Source organism: Hylobates moloch, unplaced genomic scaffold, assembly GCF_009828535.3.
Source record: "Hylobates moloch isolate HMO894 unplaced genomic scaffold, HMol_V3 SCAFFOLD_1, whole genome shotgun sequence".
In the NCBI taxonomy this organism is placed as follows: Eukaryota; Metazoa; Chordata; class Mammalia; order Primates; family Hylobatidae; genus Hylobates; species Hylobates moloch.
In genome coordinates, this window is record NW_026652276.1 from 197,576,626 (window position 1) to 197,598,551 (window position 21,926).

At 38.9% G+C, this 21,926-nt stretch overlaps 1 protein-coding gene and 1 pseudogene across 1 annotated transcript in view; one reads left to right on the forward strand and one right to left on the reverse strand.

Annotated features, from left to right (window-relative positions):
- The window catches only part of MET (MET proto-oncogene, receptor tyrosine kinase), a 124,265-nt gene that overhangs the window by 38,360 nt on the left and 63,979 nt on the right, over positions 1-21,926 (forward strand). The window contains exon 3 of the mRNA XM_032761521.2: positions 15,561-15,752. Coding sequence (XP_032617412.1) covers positions 15,561-15,752 — 192 coding nt within the window. The remainder of the gene's footprint in view (positions 1-15,560; positions 15,753-21,926) is intronic.
- LOC116809876 (U7 small nuclear RNA) lies at positions 14,806-14,857 on the reverse strand (annotated as a pseudogene).

Consider the following 21,926-nt stretch of genomic DNA (forward strand, 5'->3'; position numbering starts at 1 on the left):
TCCCGTAAGGCGACCAGAATCTTGAGTGTAAAAAACTGTTTACAAGAGTACACTGTGTATAGGGGTTACACACAACCTCAGGAAAAATAATAGGAAAGTGAGACTATTTTTCTTCATGTATTCAATAATATGAGAAGGTTCAAGACTCTGGAAATGTTCTAAAGTACAATAATAGAGATGAATATGAGGTCAAATTAGGTGATCCTGGGGCTTAAGGAACTGAATTAAATGAATAAAGAAGAGGAATTTCTAATAGGGCATAATCTAACTGATGATTTGTTAAATGTAAACTTATTTGTGGCTCCAACATCATGGTAAACAAGAATGAATAAATGTATTAGTACGAGTAATTGAGAAGTATTTCTAATGTGAAAAACACCAATTACATTGGGTTTATCTGGCACCAATGTGGAAATAAATGAGCAATATTTCTTACTCTCAACTAAACTTACTCTCACTTTCAGAACTGTTATAGGAAAGATATCGATTCAAGTAGAGTTGGGCATGCAAAGCACAAGATCAATTCTGTTACTGGCCTGATATTAAGGATGTTAGTCAGTGTTTGAAAAATGATTTGTAATATATAAGTAGTAGTTTAACAAAGTAGGTAAAACCTGTAATTAATTTCAAAAGGTCAAAGCAGAGATTATTGACATGTACAAAGAGGACCCGCTTTATATATGCCTGCTTTGAAAAGTAATACCATAGTATGGTAAATTGTGACTACTTCTGAGATTTTCTGTCTAGATTCTTTTTAAAACCAAATGCTTAAGAAAAAAACATGAGACGTGAGTAGCAATTACATTTTTTAGGCTGAGTAGGTAGCATAATTTCCTCATGCCTGTCTCCTGTCTCCATTTGTTTTTAGTAGATTCTGCACAGAAAAACAAGTTGACCTTGGTATTAAAATTTTGGAGTTCACTATTTGTGGCACAGTTACAGATCACAGAAAAAAAATGTGCAACAGGACTTCACCACACCTAACAAAAGAAAGTTTTCTTATTAAAAACAAACCCTCCAACTTATTGTGAGATCTAGAGTAACCATGGTGTTAACTATATGTTATTTGATGTCTTATAACCCTGGTGATAAGATAACAATCCAATTGAATGCAGATGAACTCATGAAAAAAGAAGGATTATGAAATATTTGGAAAGTAAACACCTAAATTTTCATAAGTAAATATTAATTAAGTATTTGTGTGATCTTTAGATATGAAAGCTTCCCCTGCATGCACTTGGCTCTTGGAACTAGCTGTTAAACTCCCAGCACCTTAGTTAATACCCTATATGCTGGTGGTTCAGAACTAGTTAAGAAACAGTCACATTTTCTATTTTCACTGCCAATGTGTAATAAAATCTCTGTTCCAGTGAATGGCTGGCCAATTATTTTAATAACGATGTTGGCATGGCTTCATTTTACCTTTCTTGCTATTAGCAAAGCTTTCCTTTTGTACTCTGAAGTACGGGTAAATCACAAATTAAACTGAGCTGTTGTTTGTTTAATGCTGTGTTTCCTGCTACCCTTATTCTTGTCTATCAACCTGAACCCAGTTCCCCAGTGGCTCAGAAAACCCTCAACTGGGATTAAGTGATAGTTTACACAACCTTGCTCAGTCATTAACCCATGTTGACTTTCTTATTCTTGTGTTCTAGCCTCATTTAAGAGTTTCTTAAGCACTCTATCCAGCTGCTGGTTTGGTGACAACTAACAACACCTATTTAATCAAGAAATTTAATATTTCCGAGGAATCATTTATCCTATCTCAGACTTCTTCATTAGCATAATCTAATTCAGTCTTGTATTCCTTCTTCAAAATAAAGCCTGGTTTCATTCATAGTAAATATGAAGCTTAAAAATGTTTACTTCTTTTCTTCTCTATACACATAAAGCAGAAAGAGAAAATTGTATATTATCATTCCAGACAGGTTTTTTTTTTGTTTCATGTACTGACAATGATGCCAATAAGATAAAACTCGACCTCAGTGGCTCCTCCTCACCTCCACCCAATCTATTTGTCTCCAAAGGGCTGTTGGAGTAAGTAATCTTTGTTAAGAGCAAACCTATTTGTGTATCTGATGATAATCTGAGGGATAATAATATGATATTTAAGGAGTTTCTGTCCTTGGCCCTGACTATTTCCTGGTCCTCCTTCACGCCCAGTGATGTGCTGGTAAATGTTAAACTCCGGGGGCAGGGGCAGCAGAAGCCCCTAATTTGTAGCATTTGCCAATTTCTATGGTGTAAATATCCCACTGAGCCAGTTTCAAGGTACCACTGAAACAGCATTAGTCACTGAACAACAATGAGGAAGAGATGTGCACACTTGGCTCTGTGAACTGTTATGAGATGGTTCAAGCACAGCACTGCCACCCTGTCCTACCTGCAACCTGTCATTCTTGTAGTTCCCAGAATCCATCAGCCTCCCTCACAACCCTGCCTTAACACATGTAGCTTGGTCTGCTTCAGATTCCCTTTAACACTCATTTTGTCAGGTTAACACTTTTTCCCTATTCTTTAAAACTTCCACGCTGGTATTTCCTTCCCCAGGACATTTTCCCTAGCCTTCAACTCATCCCCTGCCCCCCATATTCTGGATTTGTGGCCTTTCCTGAGCACACCAGTAGCACTCTGCTTATTTCTACCATGTCTCTTACCACACTCCGTGGTAATGTGTCCAACAGTTCCATCGTTAGCCCCCAGAGGGGATGAACTATGCCATTTATCTCCACAGTCCCAGCACCTAATACAATAGCTTGAACAATATATACATTTATCGGATGAGCAAGGAAGTATGACAGAGCCCTGTATGTAAAATTTATTACTATAAATAGAATGCTGATTCATAAAAATAATTATTTAGATAAAACAGTTTTTCAGTCTCTCCCCTTAATCCCTAAAAACTAATTTGTAGAATTGGGGAGTTTTCAAGAGTTAAATTAGCACTGAAGAAAAACTGGGGAGTTTCACTCACTATTACCTATGCCCCTCCCCTCCCCACCACACACACCCTCCTTTATTCACCAGTCTGCAATGAAGATTGATCAAAGAACAAAGAAGGAGAAAAATGAAAGGAAAAGGAAAGATTAAGATAGGGAGGGTGAATAGATAGGAATTCCAGAGTTTGGTAATCAAAATTTGGAACTCAGAATTAAAGTCATTAAAAGGAGAAAGAGGGAATACTTTATCTGCTCCGGTAAGGTTTTCTCAAGCCTTTCAACAGCATTCACTCTTTGAGCGGTTGATACTATCTGTAAGAGGGACTTTACGCAATGCTTTAGTGGGCGTGGCTTGAGCAGTGACACCAGTAGAGATACCCCCTTGAAGCTTTCATTTGAAGTCCACAGATTTTCGCTATTGGTCACCAATCTATGATTTCAAGTTGAAAATGATATATGGGTTAAGGAAAAGAAGTTAAGGGCAAAGGTCTTTATCAACACCATCCTTCCTGTGGCCACAGGATCGTAATCCCAGTGGCAACCTTCAAAGGCACCAAGTATGTGCCTGGTACAGAGAGAAGCTTTCCTGAGCTTGGCCTTGGTGTAGACGCAGTGAGAACTGAGTAAGGGCCTCTGGCAGGGACCTTGGCTGCTGAGAAGGGGAGCCCACAGATGGAGGTTTCTGATCAACAGTTCCTATCAGAAACAAGGGGAGCAGATAAGTAAAGAGTCTCACTCCACGGTGACAAGATGGAAAGGAGGGATAAGAGGTCATGACAGTTGGATTAATGGCAGGCTAGAATATAGTCATGGGCTTGAACGATATATTGGGGCACAATTGAAGGACTCTTGTTTCATCCATCGTTCATCTCTCCTGGCCCTCTGTAAAGACATTTATCACCTGTTTCTATTGAGTGTGACACTGTTAGGCACATAAACAGACCATGGCTCTTATCACCTCCAAGAAGAGCTACTTCTGTTTTGTGTGTTACCACAGGGTAATTGGTGTTGTGTCTTCTGAAAATCTCTTATACTTCTATAAGTAAGTTCATTGAAATTGTTTCTGTTAACTAAGTAGAGGAAAGCAGAAAACCTCTTTGCACTAAGCATTAAAACCTTCCTAGCTTGGAACAATTTTCTTTATGAATCACTCTGTCACTCCTGGCTATGATTGAAGTGCAGTATGAAGGCTGCTAACCGAAAACACATGGACACAGTCTGTTTCAGATCTGATTCACCTTAGGAAATGATGATAAAGAAGCAAAAGTTTTAACACTTAGAATTCCAAAGTCCATATCATTGTAGAATTGATTCTTTTGAATTGTGGTGGTACCTCAAGAAGAAAGGATTTATTTATTTTGTTTATATTTAAATGTGTTTGTACACATATGTATATAAACCCATACACATATATACATAAAATATATTCTGCTCCAAGTATTTATCTCTCTTTTCTCTTTACTAATCCAGCTTCTATTAAGAACTGGCTCAACTTCGACCTCTGCTGTGAGCCTTCTCCAGCTGTTTAAGCCCACACGGATCTTATTCTTTTCCTAGTCTTAGAGGATTTACTGCCAGTACAGTGTTTTCAGAATGTAACTATCAACTGAGTTCTTATACTTTGCATCAGTTAGCTATTGTACGTGTCGATCTTTTGTCTCCCTATGTAGAGGCTAGACCCAAGGTAGAAGCATTTGCCAGGATTGACAAACAATAGCCTGTTTTTATATTCTCAGCAAGTGAAAACTTATTTTGTTTACATTTTTTCCCTTTTTATACAGTTAAACACTCACACACACACGTGTGCGCGCACACACACACACACACAGGCCACAGGGACCCTATGGCCCTCAAAGACTAGCATATTTTCTATCTAGCCCTTTCCCAAAAAACATGCGCCAACCCCTGCATTAGAGAATAGTGTAAAATAATAGTGGACAGATAACAGGTCCACAAATTTTGGAGAGCCATGGATGACCTTACTTATGAACTTAAGTAATTCTCTTCAATAGGTGTGAGTGTTTCCATTTTACAGATGACAAAATTGAGGCTTATTGATCTAAACAATTGGACTTTGTCTTCATAGGCATTATGAGGACTCACTAGACCAACAATAGTGGTAATAATAACTGTTTAGTTGCACAAGGCAGGGATTTATGTCTTTTTTATTTGCTGCCATATCCTTCAGCACCTAGAACAGTCTGTCACATGGTATGGTATTGTATTCATTTTCCAGAGCTCCCATAACAAATTACCACAAACTAGGTGGCTGAAAACAACAGAAATTTATCCTCACATGGTTCTGGAGGCCAGATGTGTGAAATCAAGGCATCAGCCAGGGCCATGCTCCCTCTGGAGGCTCTAGGGAGGACTCCTTCCTTGCCTCTTGCAATTCTGGTGTCCCAGGCATCTTAGGTTGTGACAGCTTTACTCCCATCTCTGCCTCTGTCTTTACGTGGCAGTCCACCATGTCTCTCTGTGTCCCCTCTTCTTATAAGGACAACAGTCATTGAATTCAGGGCACACTCTAAATCCAGGATGATTTCGTCTCAAGATCCTTAACTAATTACATATCAAAGAGCCTATTTCCAAATAAGGTCACAGTCTGACTTTCCAGGTGGACATGAATTTTGGGAAGACCTTATTTGGCCTACTGTAGGTCTTCTAAATGAAGTGACCATTTAATTTGTTTCTGGCACTGGATTCATTTCATTTAAGCCTCAAAACAAATCTGTTATATAGATATGTGTCTTCCCACTTTACAAGTGAAGAACCAAGGTTTAGAGATCTAGGAATCCTAAAGCTGCACAGCCAGGAAGGTCAGGGCCACTCCTGACCCAAGTTCTCTGCTAGGTTAGCTTGGTTGTCACAGGACATGCTGAGAAGGTATTTAGGGAGCATTACACTAAAAAGTTGTAGAAGTGGGCTTAAGGAAGAAGATTCTAAAATCAAAGGAATCAGATTGTAGGAGGCCATGTAGGCGATTTCCTTTAATTCAATAGAAGAGAGTATAAGAATCAGCCAGGCATGGTGGCTCACGCCTGTAATCCTAACACTTTGGGAGGTCGACGTCGAAAGATTGCTAGAGCCCGTGAATTCAAGACCAGCCTGGGCAACATGGCAAAATCCCATCTCCACAAAGAAATACAAAAATTAGCCAGGTATGGTGGCACATGCCTATAGTCTCAGCTACTCTGGAGGCTGAGGAGGGAGGATCTCTTGAGCCCAGGAGGGAAGAGGTTGCGGTGAGCCAAGATTGTGCCACTGCACTGCAGCCTGGGTGACAGAGCCAAACAAAGGGAGGAGGAGGAGAGAGAGAAAAGAGAGAGAAAAAAAAAAGGAGAGAGAGGAGGAGGAAGGAAGGAGGAAAAAAGAAAGAAAGAAAGAAAGAGAAAGAGAAAAGGAAGAGAAAGAAAGAAAGAGAAAGAAGATATGAAAAATAAAGGAAAGACTCAAAGATGGTTCAGATCTCAGACTTACAGAGAGGGTAGCTATTGATGCATCGAGAAATAGGAAGCTGGAAGAGGAAATCAGTTTGGAGAGAAAAGTGATGACTTTGAACATCATCGATGGCATATTCAAACATAGCTTGAAGGCAGTTGCGGAGACAGGGCTGGTCCTCGGAAGAGAGGGCAACGGGGTGTGTAGAGTTAGGTCATCACCACGAGGCTGTGAGGGCAGAGCCACAGTAGCTTCCATCACCTTGTGAATCACCAGTGCTCAGCCCGTGGCTGCTTGGCCAGATGCCTGCTTATGCTGTGCTCACGGCTGTCTGGCTGCACACACAACCGCAGAGCATGCCATCGCTGGCTAGGGCAGAAAGAAATTGAAGCCTCTTAAATTTTGTCCCCCAGCTTTGCTCCCTTGCTAGGACTTCCAGGCCATGACTATTGAAGCTATAGGGCAGGATTACTTCCTCAAGGGGAGTTAGTGGAAACAGATGTGTTGAAGAAGCCTCTTTCTTTTCAACTGTGCCCTGCGCACATCAGACGGAGTCCTCTTCACAGCACAAAACAACTTGGTCAGATTCTTAGGGTTTGACCACGGCACCCTAACAGTCTGGCCGTGCATTAAGGACCCCAAAGAGAAGGATCTGCTTTGCCAGAGAACTGACTCTTCTGTATTTTACAGACAATTCTGGATTCAATGTCAACATCTTAGACATCTCAGTACAGACAGTAAAGAGTTAAAATATGTCTATAAGAAACAGAGCCAGACCCTGAAATTGAAAGCTCTGTGCCTCCCTGCGTGCAGTCAGTTCCACACTGTCCTCTCTCCCAGTTCTACTTAATAAAAAAAAACACGAGTGAAATTTAGGGAAATAAGAATTCCTGAAATTAAAGCAATTAAGTTTTCAGTCAACTGTATGAAAAACTCTAGACAAAGAGGTACTTTCTATTTCGAAATATGTATTTCCCAGAGAACCATTACTATATCTAGCTAGAATTTGTACAAAGAATGATTATGAATAAAGTATATACTCAAATGCTTCTGGTAATTTAGTCATGGTCAAAGAGGAGAGAAAGGTGATACAAGTGAACTGGCAAAGATTTTACAAGATAATACATTTTTAAAAATTTTATTTGCAAGACTGATTTAAATTATCTATAGATGAGCTAAATCTGTCCTATAGATCAATTAAATGAATCACTATTTTAAATATATCACATTCTTAATTACACTGAATTAAACATAATTACATATTCACTGCATACATCATAATGTTAATTAGGGGAAACATTTTGAATCAAATATATTGAGATATATAGCACTTCAATTTTCTTTTTATAAAAAAAGCTATATAACTGAGTCAGGTAAAAAAAATCTGGCAAGTACTCATAGGAAGGTAAAGAAAGACTAGGTTAATTGACGTATCACATCAAGGCTTACAAATTGTAGAGGAATTCTTATTCTTTAACTCTATGACAGTATATAAGACTTTGGGTTAAGGAAACAAGTTTGCAACAAGTTTTTAAAAAATAATAAAATAAAACAGGAGGCAGGGCACGGTGGCTCATGCCTGTAATCCTAGCACTTTGGGAGACTGAGACAGGTGGATCACAAGGTCAGGAGTTCAAGACTAACCTGTCCAAAATGGTGAAACCCTGTCTCTACTAAAAATACAGAAAAGTTAGCCAGGTGTGGTGGCGGGCACCTGTAATCTCAGCAACTCAGGAGGCTGAAGCAGAGAATTGCTTGAACCCAGGAGGCGGAGATTGTAGTGAGCCGAGATCACGCTACTGCACTCCAACCTGGGTGACAGAGCTAGACTCCATCTCAAAATAAATAAAAATTTTAAAAAATAAATAAAATAAAAAATAAAACACATTGTTTACCATTGTTTCTCAGAGATATACAATTATTTTAGAAGTGGATAAGCTTTAAAAGGCTCAATACTTTTTAAAAATTTCCTATAAAATCCAGAATCTATCTAGATTTTTGGGCAGCCTGTTGTGGTTGGAGGACCGTGATTGTTTACTCATTTGGTCACCTAAACATCCCAAGCAATGATTTGTTCTGACAGCAGACTGATAACAGTTTTTTTTACTCCTTGGAGTTGAAAAAAGAAATCAGCAAGGGAAGCTTTTGGAAGCCACCCTGTAGAGCTGGAAGAGAATTTCGAAATCAATTCGCTCAACCCCTCCCTTTACAGGCAGAAAATGTGCCAGATTGGAGGTGAAGACCCTGGAGCCAGATAGCCTAGGCTTAGTCCTAGCCCTGCACTGAAAGTAATGTGAACACTCAGTGCCTCAGTTTCATTCTAGGCTTCTTGTTCTGAGATTCCATGAATTAATATATGTAAAATGCTTAGAACTGTGTCTAACACATTGTAAACACTAGCAACAAATGCTAAGGTCATGCAACTCATCAACGCCTCCCTGGGGTAGAAACCAGCCCTGGCCCATGGGCATGCTCATTCTTCTTTTAGACCAGCCTCTTAGGCATCTCTAGAGTGTGGGTTGGCCTTCCTATGCCTATACATAGGAAGTATGATGTAGTGTAAGGAATATAGGATTCAAAATCAACAATTAGGATTCAAACGCTAATATTTATTGACTCAACTCTCTGAATCTTAGTTTCTTCATCTGTAAAATTATAATGATCATAACAAGCCCAAGTCACAGACTTGTTCAGAGGAGCAAATGAGATAATGTACTTTGAAAACCATAATCTACTCTGCAAATGTTATGTAACATTATAATTCTGAGTTCAGCAAAGCTGTGAGAATGTTTCAAAACTGCTTAGGACATCAAGAAGTTGGGGTGGGGAAAATTCTTAATAGGCTCTCTCCACATCCTCATTTTCCATGTATTCATTGTTTTAAAATTTATTTTTCTTATGATATACTTTTATAGATGATAGATAGATAGATAGATAGACAGATAGATAGATAGATACAAAAGAATTATGTACAGTCATGCATTGCTTGCATTCTGAGAAATGTGTGAATAGGCAATTTTGTCATTGTACGAACATCATAGAGTGTACTTATACAAACCTAGGTGATATAGCCTACTACACACCTAGGCTGTATGGTATGGCCTTTTGCTCCTAGGCCACAAACCTGTACAGCATGTTACTCTGCTGAATACCGTAGGCAATTGTAACACAATGGTAAGTATTTGTGTATCTAAATATATCTAAAGATATAAATATATCTTTAAATATACTAGCGTATATTTATAGATATAAATGTATAAATATATCTATAGATGTATTAGTATGTATATTTATAGACTAGAAAAGGCACAGTACAAACATGATATTATTAGCGGGGTGTGGTAGCTCATGCCTGTAATCCCAGCACTTTGGGAGGCTAAGGTGGGAGAATTACTTGAGCCCTGGAGTTTGAGGTTACAGTGAGCTACGATCACATCACTGCACTCCAGCATGGGTGACAGAGGGAGAACCTGTCTCTCAAAAAAGAAACTAAAACAAAAAAATAATGGAACCACCATAATATATTCAATCATTGATTGAAATGTCATTATGCAGCACATGACTAGATATATGTATATATATATACACACACTATGTATACACACACACAAGCATATACATATGTGTTGTGTGTGTGTGTGTGTATATATATATATATATGATATGATATAAAACAAATACTCATATCTCTACCACCAGGCTCAAAAAGGGAATATTACCTTTGAAGTCCCCTGAATATCCCATCCTAGCAATATTCCTCCCCCTCCTGGAAAAGTGGGTAAACAACAATTGTAAGTCGTGTGTTTGTCTTTCCTTTGCCTGTAGTTGCGCTACACATGTGTGTGCCCAGAGAATATTCTTTACTGGATGCATGGGGTTTCCTTCTTGACTCAGAGATCTCAAGCTACAGTGTACCTTCCTGCAGCCTTATAGTGTCCACCTTATTCTTTGTCACTATTTCCCTTTCCCAGCCAATAAAGCACATTACCTCTGTCATTCAAATGAACTCGTAAAGAGAGATTTTAGAAAAGAGCTGGTTCACCTCAGGTTCACCTGAGCAAGGAATGGGTGTCGGTGACTGTGGAAAGTGGAGCACCGCTGCCAAAGCAGTGCAAGGACCCAAGAAATGGGAAGGTCTTGACTCGGGATAACCACTCTGAGATTCATTGGATGTCCTAGATGGTCGCCTTGCCTTACACCTTAAGGGAGAAAAGGATAAAAAGATAAGGCAGATGTGAAAGCTATACTAAGGAGCTTGGACTTTTCCTGCAGGCCTTTGGGAAGCAATTGAAGCTTTGAAGAAGGGAATGACAGCTTGAGACTGCTTCAAGGCAGAAGAGATAGGAGACCAGAAGGCCAGTGAGGAAGCACCTAGGCTGGGCCAGGGGTGCAGGTGCGGCTGGAAGGGCTGCCCAGAAGCAGCACTGTGGACGAGGCTGAGCAGAACTGAGTGACTGGTTAGATGCAGGAAATGCCAGAGAAAGAGGAGGTGGTGATGACTGAAATTTCAGAGTTACCTAAATGCAAGCACGGTATGTTCATAACCAAAATAGGTAGCAAGGAGAGCTAAGTTTGAGAGCCAAGCTGATTAGTACAGAACGCGAGTGGTTATCTCTGCTGTTATCCAGAAAATAAAGATTAATTTCAGCCTTAAAGTCAGGGACTTAAATGAGATGATCTCGAAGCCCTTTCCATTTTTGTAATTGCGCAATCCTCAGAACATTGCCCAGAATGGTAAGCAGAAGCAAAAGAAATTCAGGAGTTTGAACATCAGAGAGAGCTGTTTTCTGATGCCTGTTCCAATGGGAACTGGTCACTGTGACTGAGCCCTCGGATCACTGATTCTCCTTCTGAGGAGTGTGATAAAACCTCACAGGGCTGCTGTGGGTCTTATTGTACATGAAAATACCCACCTCAGTGCCTGGCACATTCTGGGTGCAGGAAAAAGTTTGATTTCCTCCCTCCCTTCCTTCCTTCCTTCCTTTTTCCTCCCTTTGTTACCATAGGAGAGAGTCAGGCTGGTTCCCTGCTGGTGCTGGTATGAAACCTGCTCTTTAGACTCTTCTGCAGTTCCCCAAAGCAGCTACTGTCCCAGAGAACTGCTTTCTGCCAGCAATGCTCAGTTTTACCCTAAGACACGATAACTCCTGGCTTTGAGGGAAGCACAGGTAGCAAGGGGACCCCTGGCAGGAAATGTGTAGTTGTTCTTCCAGCTAGGCCCCAGTCCCACCCTAAATGCCACATCCAGGCACTGTGTCTACCGTGCTGAGATAAAGCAACCCCATCTTTTCCACACAAATGAGCAGCAAACATATTTGCTGATTATCTTTGAGGGACATAATGAATCAGACTGATATTTAGTCATATTTGCACAATGCTTTACATCTGAGATACTGAAAGCTTAATCCAAGGTTTCTCTGTTAGTTGAAGTCCTACTGTTAGAGCTCAAAGACAGGGTGCAGCTCTGTAAGCCAGTCCCTGATGCCTTGATCCCAATCATTGGGTTTATCAGGATTCTCCACAGGAAGAGACAAGGAGCACCTCTCCTGCAGTAAATGCTGGAGTGTTACTTTTTCCTAGAAGCTAGTGCCTCAACACCTCTTGTGCAAATCTCAGCTATGGAGAAAATGAAAAAGAAAAAGGTTAGAGTCTCCTGGCTTATGAAATTTGAATGCCACTTGAACCTGACATGTTTATTTTTTAGCTCTAAATCACACAAGATCAAGAAGTTCTGCAGATCCTATTCCAACATTGTGCAATGTCTCTATATTTACAAATTTTATTTGGTGGGGGGCAAAAGAGACATAATTTAATCCTATTAGTTCTTGAGGAGATACTATTTAGAGATCTCACTAATTCCTGTCCTGAAAGAGAAGATTTGAAGTGTGCAATATAAATATTGCATTAACTCGAATACAGAGTTCTACATTTATGCCTTAACGTGTGCAAACAGGTGCACAGAGGCTAAAGTTCTGGTTGTATTGCTCTCCCTCCATTTACAAAAGATCAGTGAGTTCCTGCAAGCTTGCAGATTCTCTGAGGAGACCCTTAATGGTCATCTCCTCTTCATTCTTCTGCTGGCCCCATTCAGCAAGACCAACCACAAAGCAAACTGAGTAGGCAAATGAGCTTTATCTCTGGTGACTTTGCAGATGCACTAATTTTTCAGCAGGCTGTTATTAAATGCCTAGTGTGTGTTAGGCATAATACAGGGTCCTGGGGATAAAAGATGATAAGACAATTCCTGTCCTCTTGTTGATAGAAGGCAGCTAGTTTATGGTCAAAGACTCTCATTCACACCCACCAAATTGTTTTTATATCCCAATGAATCCATTATATCTCTGGCAGCACGACACGCCAGGTCAAGTTTGAGGCTTTAAAGTTCCCAGGATGTCACCTAGACTTAGAGATGAAGAAACACTAACAAACGAAGAAACAAGACAACCACAAAAACCTGACCCTCAAAAGCTGCCACCTCTATAATGGAATACTTCAAATGGCCTTAGATTTAAAATTGGTCTTTTCTCCTTTAAGCAGATTCCCTTAGCTCCAGCTATCTCTGCAAAATGGATGATTGATCACCAATAGAAACTTAATTATCAATTAATCGGTTGCTATCGAATTGCTGGTACATCTCAGTTATCTGCTACTCCTCAGAGTAATCCATAGTACTTTAGTGAAGAAATGCTTCTAATTAAACAGGGAAATAGCACTTAACTAATATATCAAAGTAAATGACTAGACCTAAAACATTTGTATTAATTACAAGAGTCAGTGGGTTTAGCATCTCTAAGATTCTATTTGCTAATTTATTGCCACTGAAAATGAAGAAATTGTTGTTGATATATAAAATAGAGCATTTTAGGTGGTTTTTAATCATAAAAGTCAGTAGATGTAAAAACTCTGCATTGCATGTGGCAGACATTTGACCTTAAGGAATAAGGTTGCTATACAGAAGGATAACTAAACTTTTATTTGTTTGTTCTTGAATAATAAAATGATTTGAAATATACTTTGATCATTTTGTGATTATTATCATATGGGATGATAATAGAGAATTTCTTACTTCCTAATCATTTTCCTACACTTATAGTTACATACAAAGATGTAATGAAATTTGCTCTCCTTTTCTTCCAATGTATACATGATTTTCCTTAGTACCTTGTCCTGTCCCCATCGTCTACCCCAGATTTACCAATTCCCAGATATCTCCTCAGGACAGTCAAGAGCCAAATACTCCCATTTGTCCCTTATAAACTCTTTTAACTTCCCCAATTTCTGGGGAAGAAAAAGCTTTAATAATATAGTTTTATATCTCCATACTCATCCCCCATCTCCCTATAATTGATTCACTTGTTCATTCATTCAATTAATATTTACTAAACATCTACTATGCATGATAGTTAATCAACTACTAGCAATACTGTGGTGAACGAGTAGGGTCCCTGATCGCAGCGAGCTACTTAGGAGAAGTTTCACATTACCTTATAAATCACACAAGCAAATGTTAAGTTGCAGCTTGTAACTATGTTACAGCTCTGCTATGGGTACACAGGTAAATGGTATTATGAGAATCTACACTAGAAGCATTTGACTTAGTGGGGTCAGGGCAGGCCTCCTGAAGAAATGGTGATAAGCTAAGATCTGAAGGAGATGTAGCAGTTAACAAGGTGAATGAAGGTGGAAGGAGCATTTCAAACAGGGAAATAGCATCTGCAGAGGCCCTTAATGGGAGAACACGTGACATATTTGGAGAGCTGAAAGAAGGCCTGCTCGCTGGAGCACTAAGAACACAGATCTGGAGAAGCTGGGGAGGGGCCGGATGATGGGAAGGGAGCCATACAGGCCATGTTAAAAAATGTTGTTCTTTATCCTAACAACAATGGGGAAGTATTGAGTGTTTTAAATAGAGAGGGATATGGTCAGATTTGTGTTTGAAGAAGAAAATCCTGCTGCAGTGTAAAGAACAGATCATCTGGCAAGGGTAACAGTTGATGTGGTGGGTCTAGTTAGGAAGCCACTGTAGTAGTTCGGGAAGGAGTGAGGTGGCCAGGATGAAAACTGGGAGGAAGGGCACGAAGGAGAAGACTGGATGGGTCTAGGAGGCTTTTAGAAATGAAATGGTTGGGAATTGGTGATGGACTGTATATGGGGACTGTATATGGGGACGGACGGAGGGAGAGGGAGGAATTGGGGATGACACTTAGATTTCTGCAGCAGGTGCAGGACTGTGCACCTGGAGGAATAGTAGAGCCATTCACTGAGGTGTGTAGTACCCCTAAGATCAGGCAGGGGGAAGATTGTGTTTTCTAAGATGGGCGTGTTGTTGAATCTGAGGTCTCTGAGACATGTGAATGGAGATACTTAAGTGATGTTATCTACAAGTGCTGGGCTCTTTGTTTGTTTGTTTTGTTTTTATTGCATGGGAGGTCTTCCAGAAAACCTGCTAGACAAATTCTAAAAGAAATATAACACTTATGCCGGGTTCTATTGTGAGAGATTTATATAAACTAGCTTGTTTAATAGCTACACAAGCTCTATAAGGTAAGTACTATTTTTTTAGTTCTCTCTATTTTACAGATTGAGGGGGTATAAAACACAGAAATTACATGATTTTCTGAATACAGAAAGATTATTACATAAAGCAAGTAAGCATTAGGGGCCAGGATTTGATGCAAGCACTTGGGTCAGTGCCCTGTGGCCTCCCAGTGAGTTATCCGTTAACCACCACTCCCTACCATCTCTCTGCACAAGAACACACAAAGGCACACATTTAAAAATATAATGTCAGAGCATGCCTGTAACATTTATTATTATTCCAGTTGAAATTCATCTCATCAGACTTGCCTGCTAGAAGCATTACCTTTGTTTCAAGGGCTGAGACATTTAAAAGTTTTGTTTTTCTTATAATAACAGCAACTAAGTTCCATCTTTGGGCATGCACGTATTGAATCATAGTGTGAATTGCGATGGTAAGGTTTTAGAGTCTATAAATAATGCCTAGTGAAACTGGAGCCATTCAGTCACTAGAAATATTTATGCCTATCTGTGGCTGTTTGTCTATTTGCATGATTATCCTCGCCATTCTCCTCCAGGCTCTGAAAAGACACACTGAAAGGTTTCTTACCAGCTTGTTCATGTCTGGACTCACATTAACTCTATGACCATATTTTATTCCAGACACTTCTGAGAAATTCATCAGGCTGTGAAGCGCGCCGTGATGAATATCGAACAGAGTTTACCACAGCTTTGCAGCGCGTTGACTTATTCATGGGTCAATTCAGCGAAGTCCTCTTAACATCTGTATCCACCTTCATTAAAGGAGACCTCACCATAGCTAATCTTGGGACATCAGAGGGTCGCTTCATGCAGGTAAGTGCTTTCTGAGAGTAGCTGTGTCTGTTCTATCTGGTATTGTGCAATTAATTTGTTTTCGTTTTTGCAGTAAGGTATTTGCAAATACTGTAAAGTCCAAATCGTAGTAGAAACTGGAACACAGACTGAAAGCCAAACAATGAAGCCTGGTCCACTTTCTGTTAAATGTGTGGTCTCTTTTCATTAAGTTCTTGAAGCTTTCAGTTTGAATCTGGTTGCTTTAATTTTCTCGTCCAGAATGGTGTGGGTTTTTTTTTTTTTCCATTCATAATTTCTGTCACATGATTGGAAAATAAAATGAAACAATTAAAGCACTTCTAGGCAATTTTTTTTTATTTCAAGGGAAGCTACAGATCAAAGGAGAGCTATTGTGTGAACCATGCGTCTCCATGAGAAGAAACATTCACATCGTTGAGAAATATTGGCAGGAGTTAGGAAGGGACAACATTATCATCAAAATCCCATTGTAACTCAAGCTCTCCTGATTCTGTAAAATGGTAGGGTTGGATGCAAATAAGTTCAAATACAAAAAAAAAAATCCAGATTTTATTAAGAAATGGTTTTAATGGATAGCAGCAGTATTTCTGTACAACAAAAGTTTCCATTTCAACTTACTGTGTTTCCCAGATACAAGAACCATAGCACTTTGCAGAAATTAAAATACTCTCTTGTAGGGTTAGTTTTTGCTGTTTTCTAGTTATTGGTGCTTTTAACATGAGTTGTTAGTAGATTCTTGTTGAGGGAAGAATGACAATAGCATCTATGGAAATCTTGAACTTCTATGAATACTAGAAATTTCTTTTAAAGGGAGATTTCATAATTGTCTGATGTAGTTAATACCCTCATTAGAAAATAACCTCTAGTAAACCAACTGAGAATGATAAGCTTTTCCTATAACTTGCCTATCTATACATCCTATATGTGTATTCTTCTACAAAACTTTTTTTAATTACCACTCTCTTTATAGCAGCCTGGATATTGATCATTGCCATATTTTAAAACCTGTAAGCTGTGTTTTTCTGGTACTAATGGGCATGGTGGAATTTTTTCAAGGTCAAAAACCATGTAAATAAAACCTTCCTAGCTCAAAACTAACCATACATGTCCTGTTATCTAATTATTCCCATAGTAATCTCCCTTCTATTGCTTCACGGTGAACTATGCCTTTTCCCCCCCTTTCCTCTGTCCATTCCACTGTGCTTATTTATCCAACTCATCCATCTCGACCATTTAATTCTATCCTTAACTTCTCAAACCTGAAGGAGGGATGCCCCACCCCTCCCACAGAGACATGCACTCAAATGTATTTGAAATATGGTCATATCTATTATATGTAAAATGTGTAGTATTATTCTGTGTTTATACATATTTTTAATTTACATCAGTGGCATTCTATAGAATTGCAAAAGTACAAAGAAGGACTAGAAAAGCTGGCATCTATTGATTTCCTAATGTGTTCATTATGTTGATTTGCCCCCTTTTGTCTTTATTTCTGCTTTCTTTGTTTTTGTTTTTTCAAAATCATCCATTACCTCACCAATCCAGTTTTGTATGAATAAGCTTTTTATGATTACTTTAGCTCCGACTTTTTTTAACATCAAAAGTTCCCTGGCCTATTTCCACATTCTAAAGTTGTAATACAATTCCTTATTTAAATATGTTGCTTTATTAACTGAGTAAATTCTGCTGTGTGACAGAGTCCATCGCCTGAGGGATACGTCATGCATCAGTCTCATTATAGAAATGCTGTAGCAAATGTTTTATTCTTGTCTCCCAGCCTTTGTGTAAAAGAAACTATATTTTGCCCATTAACTATTCATCCAAAACAAAAGGTAAAAATAAATGCTTATTTTATGAAAAGTACTGGTATCACTGACTTTTTTAAAAAAGTGGCTTTTAATTTATCAAATAAGTATCAAGAACTACCTAACTTTGCTTTACTAGACAAACGAATGAAGCAAAGGAAAGAGTGACACAGAACCTACCTTTAAGAAATTAAATTTTAGTAGGAAAGATAAACATATTTACCTGATAATAATAGTACATACAGACAAAGGGCTATTCGAAACCACAGAGGATCTATTTCTCTGACGCTTGCCTAAGAGAATTTCATTCCGTTAAATTTTATAAAGAAACCTGAGGCATTTGAAGGATCAAACAATCAACATCACTGAAGTCCAGATATTTACAGTAAATAATAGTGGGGGAGGAGTCAGAAGTGGAGCACAGATATGGCGACCTCCCACTTTAATCTGTCAGAGCAGTGACTTCCTACAAAGTTCTGCAAATGTTTTGACTGCACCACAGTGCTAAATGTATGGCTAGGCCTAAGTTTCTACAACTCGTGTTTTAGTAAATACGATGAAGTTTCTGTTACAAAATAGAATGGACATTTTTTTTTCCCGAAAGACAGCTGCCCTACACAAAAGGGAACAGAAAAATGATTTTACTTCCTTCCTACCCTGAAGCCTAATGGCAAAGTTGCTTTGCAAATTTTTTTCTCCCAAGCATTTGCAGCTGTTTCTGTCTTTCCTATTGTGCTTATGTTCAGCTCTGGCTGGGAACACAAGCTACAGCCCCAGCTGTTGGGTGCAAAGTGAATCAGGTATTTCACAGTGGTCATTTGATTAGAAAGAATTACATTGTTTAGCTAACAATATTTTGTGTATGGCAGGGAAGACATTTTTGACATGTTCCTAACATTTAATGATGTGTAACTTATCTTGTACAGGTGCAGCTATATCTGAAAATACTGATGCATACATATATTTATAAAGTCTCAATATCTGTAGAGCCATGTCAATGTAGGTGAAGATTTAAAAACAATTTTTATTTGCATGATCACTCTCTTGATACTTTGAAGTAAATTAGTAGGGTAAGCAATGTTTGAGATAGTGTAAGTGAACCATGAGAACGTCCCTTCTTACAAACTGGGGAAGGAGATGTAGAACAGAGCCAGACTTGGGAACATTAACACAGTGTACACAGCTATGTGGGAGAGGGAAGAGGGATTCTCATGAAGATCACAGGACTAATCACAGGGATTGTCCACGTCTCCCTTCTGAGCGCCTCGTCTAATCTACATCCAAAACAATGCTTCCTTGATTTTTTTTAAACAGCACTTGTATAAGGCTTTTAATCTCTAAATGCAAAGAAATTGCTATTAAAATATTTGTGCATGACTGTCAGGCCAGGGAGAGTGAGTGGATCAGGGATGCGGGAGGGGGTGGGGAGGCCCTTTCAAGAATTGTTTCAAGTTCAGCTCCACAGATATTCACTGGGCAACTACTATGTGCACTACACTGTGCCTGCTTCCAATGGCCATGGCCTGGGCACTGTCACTGCTGCTACTGGGCTTCGTGGTTCCATCCTAGCTCTTCCCGCATGCCCCTTTCCCCTCTCCAAGTTCCTAAATGTTGTTACCACCCACTCATCACTCCTGTTCTCTTCTGCCTCTTAACTGGACTAGTTGGATCTTAAGTAAGAAACCCAAGGAGGTAAAGATCACCTAAAAAGATGTCCCGTGTTCAAGATCATTACTTATGACCACTACTTAAAGGATTGTGTTAGTAATCAGTGAACCTAAGAATAATTACTCACTTCCAATAAGAAAAATTTGTTTATCTATTGACCTCCTGTCTTCAAATTCCTTCAGTTCCCGTGCCCCCATCGTGGCATGTCAGTGCTGTCTGTGAGAAGCCTGTAGTATGCATCATGTTTGGAATTACTGCCATTTTAGAGTATGTAGACGCAGATTCACTGGCAGAGACACAACTGAAGGAAGCTTCAACTTGAACAGTGATTCTCTTTAGGGATTTCTAACTTACCCATCTCTTTTATAAAATGACCAGATAAAAATATTATCTGCCTTTTTTTGTGTGTACATCATTAACTTAGTTTTAACCGTAAAGAAAGTTAGCTTTGGCTTTTTTTTTTTTTTTTTTTTTTTTCACAGAGACTCGCTCTGTTGCCCAGGCTGGAGTGTGGTGGCACAATCTTGGCTCACTGCAACCCCCACCTCCAGGATTCAAGCAATTCTTGTGCCTTAGCCTCCTGAGTAGCTGGGATTACAGGCACGTACCACCATGCCCAGCTAATTTTTGTACTTTTAATAGAGACGGGTTTTTCGCCATGTTGGCCAGGCTGGTCTAGAAATCCTGGCCTCAAGTGATCTGCCCGCCTTGGCCTCCCAAAATGCTGAGATTACAGGTATGAGTCACCATGCCCAGAAGATTTGGTATATTTCTTTAGAGGAGAATACACTCAAGAGTTCTGAAATTTCTTTTGTGTAAGAAAGAACTTTTTATAAATAATAATTTCAGTTATGTCCATAACTAAAAATCAAGTCCAGTTTGTGTTTAGTCTCCCAAAATGAATTGACACATGCTCTTGAAAGACATACCTTATACATTGTTACATGCATAGAAATTTAAAATATCATAAATATTTGAAATCATAGGACAATGCTAAGCTTTTGTTTTGGCTTTTGGTAGCAAGGAACAAATGAGATTTCTTGCATGGGTGCTTTTGGAAAGAGCAGAGAGACATTTTAAGACGTAAAATATATATGTCTCAGTAGTTTCTTGAACTTTTGTGACTTTTTAATTTCAGAAACAGGTATACTCTGTGTATAAATTGGCTAATTCTACAATCAACATGTTTGAAATACTGATTTGAAAGAAATGGTTATTTTAAAATTTTAACAAATTTCCTAGCTTATTTGGTTTTTAGATGTTCAAAATATTTTTTTTTACAAATGCCTCAATCTGGTATTGACTCATTTTGACTTATCTCAGAAGGTTGAAGTACACACATCAGTATTGTAACAGAGAGGAAAATTGTTTTGCCTTTTGGATGTATCTGGCCTTTAAAATGTCAAGTTGGTATAGAAGCACTCGTACCCATTTACCAAAAAGAAGAAAGGAAAGAACAGAGTAAACTTCACTTAATTCACCGTTTGCTACCTGGCACTTTGTCTTACCATTTTCTGAGCTATCAGTACCAATTAGCAATTTCTACTTCTTATTTTTTATTTTTTTTACAAAAAAAACTAGATATTTACCATAATCGAAACAGATAACTCTACTCTTCATATTCTGACTTCTTTCTAAATAAACACCAATTTCTAGCACATACTGAAGAAAATAGGAAACCTGAAACAGCAAAGCAGAAAGAAGCATCAGAAATACCTTGAAAATGCAGATTAAACTCTTTTAGGTTAATCTAGATTCTGAAACATTTAAAAACCTCATGACTTCATTAAGGCTTAAATAAGCTTCTTATTTCAGTCTTTTTGTATATTAAGGCAACAGATATGTCTTGAGGACCAGAGTCTGTATTCTGTATTGGGAACTCTGGGGTAAACAAATATACTCCCTGAATTCATAGGTCACATCCTGCTATAACCCGATCCATTTATGAATAGTGTCATCTTCTTCACTCATATTTTTTTCGTTGAGCCTCAATTTCCAATAATTGGCCAGTCATGGTGGCCTATGCCTGTAATCCCAACATTTTGGGAGGTAGAGGATGGAGGATTGCTTGAGGCCAGGAGTTCCAGACCAGCCTGGGCAACACAGCAAGACCCTGTCTCTACAAGACATAAAAAACTTAGGCATGTGTGGTGGTGCATGCCTGTAGTCCTAGCCATTTGGGAAGCTGAGGTGGGAGGATCACCTGAGCCCGGGAGTTCGAGATTACAGTAAGCTATGATCATATCACTACATTCCAGCCTGAATGACAGAGCAAGACCCTGTCTCTTAAAAGAAAAGAAAATCCAATAATTTGCAACATCTTTCGTTAAGAATGAAGCTTTTCTTATTCCCCAACAGAAATCCTCTATTCTTCTCAACTTCTAAATTAGAATCAATCTAGATGATATCAAAGCTCCTGTTCAGTTTTATTGGCCTTAAAATAGAAATTTGTGTTTTCTGTTCATATAAAAGGAAACTTCAATCTCCAAAAGATTGTATGTAGGCTTCTTGGCTACATTTTAATCTGTATTTCTGTAAGACTGAATCATTTACAATAAGATTTACTGTGTTTTTGGGGGGAGAGTTGTTTGATTTGTTATAGGGATGGGGTTTCCCTATGTTGCTCAGGCTGGTCTTGAACTCCTGGGCTCAAGCGATTCTGCTGCCTCAGCCTCCCAAAGTGCTGAGATTACAGGTG